A 4,253-nucleotide genomic window follows, 5' to 3' on the forward strand; every position below is an offset into this window, starting at 1 on the left:
AGGCAAGAGGATTGCTTGAACCCAGGAGTTTGAAGTTGCTGGGAGCTAGGCTGACATGCCACAGCACTCTAGCCTGGGCAACAGAGTGAAACTCTTGTCTAAAAGAAAAAAAAATTAGTCATGGCATTGGGTCAAACAGTATTTATTGAATGTAAAGTAACCCCAGCCCCATGGGGAAGGAAATTTCCAAGGAGAATGGAGAATAATACAGATTAAATACCCACCTGTGCATTCATACTCACTCTCACACAACACACACACCACATACATATCTAAGCTCCAACAGTGATAAACACCTGCTTCCCCCCAGCCTGAGCAACAGCTGGTCAGAAGTGGTTCAGAGATGGGGCTCCACAATGGGTTCTAATAGCAGCAGCCTTGTCCCTGCCTGCCCCCTGCCCTGCCCCAGGGGTCAAAGGGAGCTGAGTGAGGTGCCTAGGAGGTCGGTGGCAACTCTTCCGCACTCTGCCGCAGACGCTTCTTGGCTCGGATCTCATTCATGGCCTCTTCAATGGAGCGTGTGTCCCTCTTGTTGGCCACAGGCACTGGGGACGGAGGGGAGAGTGGGGTGGGCCTAGGAGCCCTGTGTCATGGCCTCTCCTCCCCTCTCCCCACCCTATGATCTTCTCCTTAGCTACCCCCAAGCCCACACTGTAGACTCAGACTCACCACAGCCGTAGGTTTTGTTGGCCTGAAGCATGTGGGCTGCATCCTTTGCTGCCCCCTTGCCAATGAGGTGGCTGTACTTGTCTTTGTAGTCACTGGCAGGGCTCACCACCACAGGTCCCTTTTGGGCCACCTCCTCCTCCTGCCGCTGTGCCAACTCCTAGGGGTACAGAGGTGGGGCACTGGTGGTCAGTGGCCAGACCCCAACCCCTCCCAGGTGCTGTGCTTCACGGACTGCCAAACACAGCTCACCTTCAGTTTCCGTTTCTCCTCAGCTTTCTGGGGGTCCCATTCCTCTCCTCTACGGTAAGAGTCTAGCTCTTCATCTGAGGGTGCAAACTCCTGGAAAAGAAGGGAATGATGGGGTCAGAGGTCCATATAAATGTTTAATCTCATTCCTTTCCCCTTCATGGGGTATGGAGATAGGCTGAAAAGGGGACAGGAGAGAGTGAGGAACTCAGGCCTTTCACCTTTTTGAAGATCATGACATAGCGACATTCATCATCTTCCCCGAAAGAGAAAGATGTCAGGCCAGCCACTTCCACCACATCGTGTCTGGGAAGGTACAGTAGATGGGGAAAGAATATTTTAAGTTAAGCCTTAAGGGGGCCTAGTGCCCACCTCTCGAGAGCCCCAGATTTGCCCCTTCATGCCCCCCTAGCCACCCATTTCCTGCCTCCCCCAGCCCAGACACACTCACAGTATGCTCCTCTCTATCTTGTTCATTGGCTGAAATTTTTTCTTGATCTGCCCACTGTCTTGGATGAAATCTGACACCTCCTTCTCCATCTTAGGCGAGGGAAAAGGAATATATGAGCAATAGCTCCACCAAATGTCCCTCTCCCCAACTGAGCCAATGACCCTTCTATACCGCCCCAACACCCTCCCCAGCCTTCATGCCACTGGCTTTAAGACTTCACCTCTCTCAAGACATTTCCAGCAAAACTGAGTCCTCAACCTTCCAATTCTAACTTATTGGAAGTCCTTCCTGAAGCTGCCTTTGATTTCTCCAGTTGTTCTCACCCTTTTACGAAACTCCACTTTCTGTTGTTTCTCTTGCTCCTGTAGTTTCTTCAGGCGGGCAGCCTGCTCTGGGAGTGAGAAATGGCAGTATGAGGCCAGGGCTGGAAGTATGGGGGGCAGGGATCGTTTGTAAGGCTTCAAGCAAAGAAGTTTGGTCCACTGGGAAGTGTTAGGCATAGAAGGCAAGATTACTGTTTATTCACCAAGTATTTATTTATTTATTATTATTATTATTTTTTGGTAGAGACAGAGTTTCACTTTATTGCCCTTGGTAGAGTGCCGTGGCATTGCACAGCTCACAACAACCTCCAACTCCTGGGCTTAGGTGATTCTCTTGCCTCAGCCTCCCGAGTAGCTGGGACTACAGGCGCTCACCACAACGCCTGGCTATTTTTTTGTTGCTATTTGGCTGGGGCCAGGTTTGCACCGCCACCCTTGGTATATGGGGCGGGTGCCCTACCCACTAAGCCACAGGCACCACTCTATTTACCAAGTATTTATTGATGTTTATTATAAACAGTGATTCCCCCTTATCTTCAGGGGACATGTTCTAGAACTGATAGTAGATGATTGAAAACTCAGATGGTATTTTCCTATACATACACATCTATAATAAAGTTTAATTTATAAATTAGACCCAGTAAGAGATTAACAATAGTAAAATAAGACAATCATAACAATATACCATAATAAAAGTTATGTGAATGTGATCTCTCTCTCAAATATCTTATTGAATGTAGTATTTTCAGAATACAGGTAACTACAACCTCAGAAAGCAAAACCTTACATAAGGAGAGACCAGTGTTCCAGACACTGTGCTAGATCCTGAGATACTAAGATGATTAAAACATGGTGTGGCTTCTCAAGAGTTCAAAGTTTAGTGAGAGCAACAAAGATCAGAATCATCCTTAACCCTCTTTCCTAACTCCACCAGAGAAACCAATTAACACTTATTTAATGCCCACAACATACAAGGAACTATAAGGCATCTGGGGAGATGAGAACTGACTAAGCCCCTGGCCTGAAAGAGTTTATCATCTCATTGTCTACATAGGAAAGGGGAAATTATTTAACTTCCTATATTTTGTAACACCCTTCACTTCCCACTTCTACAGACAGGATGAAGCTGTAATGGCTAAACTGACACCCTTCTCCTTTGGGAATATAGGTGTCCAAGTTTAGCTGGAAAGGAACTCTGCATGCTTGAGTCTTATTTAACATTCCTCCTCCTCGTCAGTTCCCTCCTCTGTACCAGGTCTTCTCTGCCTCTAGAGCAGGGGGTGCATTTCTAACCTGGAGCCTCTAACCCTAACCCCTACTCTTACCTGTCTTCCCTCATGTTGTGATTTTACTGCCTCTATGAGATTTGGGCACATGCCTCTTCCTACTCCTGCTCAGCCTGAAATGCCTCTTCTCTCTTCTGCCATTCCAAATCCGTTACATCCTCAAGACCCACTTCTTCAACAGGATCTGAGTCCTCTCCAGTTACACTGAAGTTCTTATTTTTTTAATCTCTGTGCTAGGCATATGTTGTTCCTTCTGCTTGGAATGCTTTTGCTCCTTTGCTCACATTGAGATCTTCCGTGAATAAAGTTACTCACATCTTCTTCTGGGTTCAGACATCCACTACAGCATGGACTGAGAACTAACATAATGCAACTTTTTTTTTTTTTTTTACAGATAGAGTGTTGTGGCATCACAGCTCACAGCAACCTCCAGCTCTTGGGCTTAGGTGATTCTCTTGCCTCAGCCTCCTGAGTAGAGGAGGGACTAGAGGTGCCCGGCTATTTTTGTTGTTGTTGTTGTTGTTGCAGTTTGGCAGGGGCTGGGTTCAAACCCTCAGTATATGGGGCTGGCGCCCTACTCACTGAGCCACAGATGTATCCCCATAATGCAACTTTTTGTCTACCCTAGCAGACTATGAGCTCGTGGAAGGCAGGGACTCTTTTCATTTCCTGTTCAGTGATCTTCTGGGGTTCCAGAGCCTCACAGCTTAGGAGGTTCTCTCTGTCCTCAGCCAACATAGGTGCATCTGATCTTGGCCACTGACTGTTCTCTAACTGGTTTTTGAATCTTCTCTGCATTATTATTTTTTTTAAAGATAGAATCTCAAGTTATTGCCCTGGGTAGAGTGCCGTGGCGTCATAGCTCACAGCGACCTCAACCTCTTGGGCTTAAGTGATTCTCTCTCTTGCCTCAGCCTCCCAAGTAGCTGGGACTACAGGTGCCTGCCACAACGCCCACCTATTTTTTGGTTGTAGTTGTCACTATTGCTTGGCAGGCCTGGGCTGGATTCGAACCTACCAGCTCTGGTGTATGTGGCTAGTGCCCTAGCCACTGAGCTACAGGCACCAAGCCCTTCTTTGCATCTTGGCATAAGATTATGGTTAAGAATATAGGTTTAGGCTTGGCGCCTGTAGCTCAACCGGCTAGGGCGTCAGCCACATACACCTAAGGTGGCCGGTTTGAATCCAGCCTGGACCCACCAAACAATAGCCAGGCGTTGTGGCGGGCACCTGTGGTCCCAGCTACTTGGGAAGCTGAGACAGGGGACTCGCTTGAGC

The 4,253-nt window shown here is 47.8% G+C and overlaps 2 protein-coding genes across 2 annotated transcripts in view; both read right to left on the reverse strand.

Annotated features, from left to right (window-relative positions):
- Positions 1–126: 126 nt before the first annotated feature.
- Positions 127–4,253, reverse strand: part of SPAG7 (sperm associated antigen 7) — a 6,053-nt gene continuing 1,926 nt past the window's right edge. The window contains exons 2-7 of the mRNA XM_003791220.3: positions 1,690–1,757; positions 1,367–1,455; positions 1,137–1,221; positions 919–1,008; positions 670–826; positions 127–545 (exon numbers count right to left, since the gene is read on the reverse strand). Of these exons, the coding sequence (XP_003791268.1) occupies positions 436–545; positions 670–826; positions 919–1,008; positions 1,137–1,221; positions 1,367–1,455; positions 1,690–1,757 (599 nt within the window). The 3' untranslated portion in view covers positions 127–435. The remainder of the gene's footprint in view (positions 546–669; positions 827–918; positions 1,009–1,136; positions 1,222–1,366; positions 1,456–1,689; positions 1,758–4,253) is intronic.
- Positions 135–4,253, reverse strand: part of CAMTA2 (calmodulin binding transcription activator 2) — a 25,923-nt gene continuing 21,804 nt past the window's right edge. The window contains exons 23-28 of the transcript XR_002773690.1: positions 1,690–1,757; positions 1,367–1,455; positions 1,137–1,221; positions 919–1,008; positions 670–826; positions 135–545 (exon numbers count right to left, since the gene is read on the reverse strand). The gene's annotated coding sequence lies outside the window, so the exon portion shown is untranslated. The remainder of the gene's footprint in view (positions 546–669; positions 827–918; positions 1,009–1,136; positions 1,222–1,366; positions 1,456–1,689; positions 1,758–4,253) is intronic.

This window comes from Otolemur garnettii, unplaced genomic scaffold (assembly GCF_000181295.1).
Source record: "Otolemur garnettii isolate 467f Iridium unplaced genomic scaffold, OtoGar3 scaffold00046, whole genome shotgun sequence".
NCBI classification, from domain to species: Eukaryota; Metazoa; Chordata; class Mammalia; order Primates; family Galagidae; genus Otolemur; species Otolemur garnettii.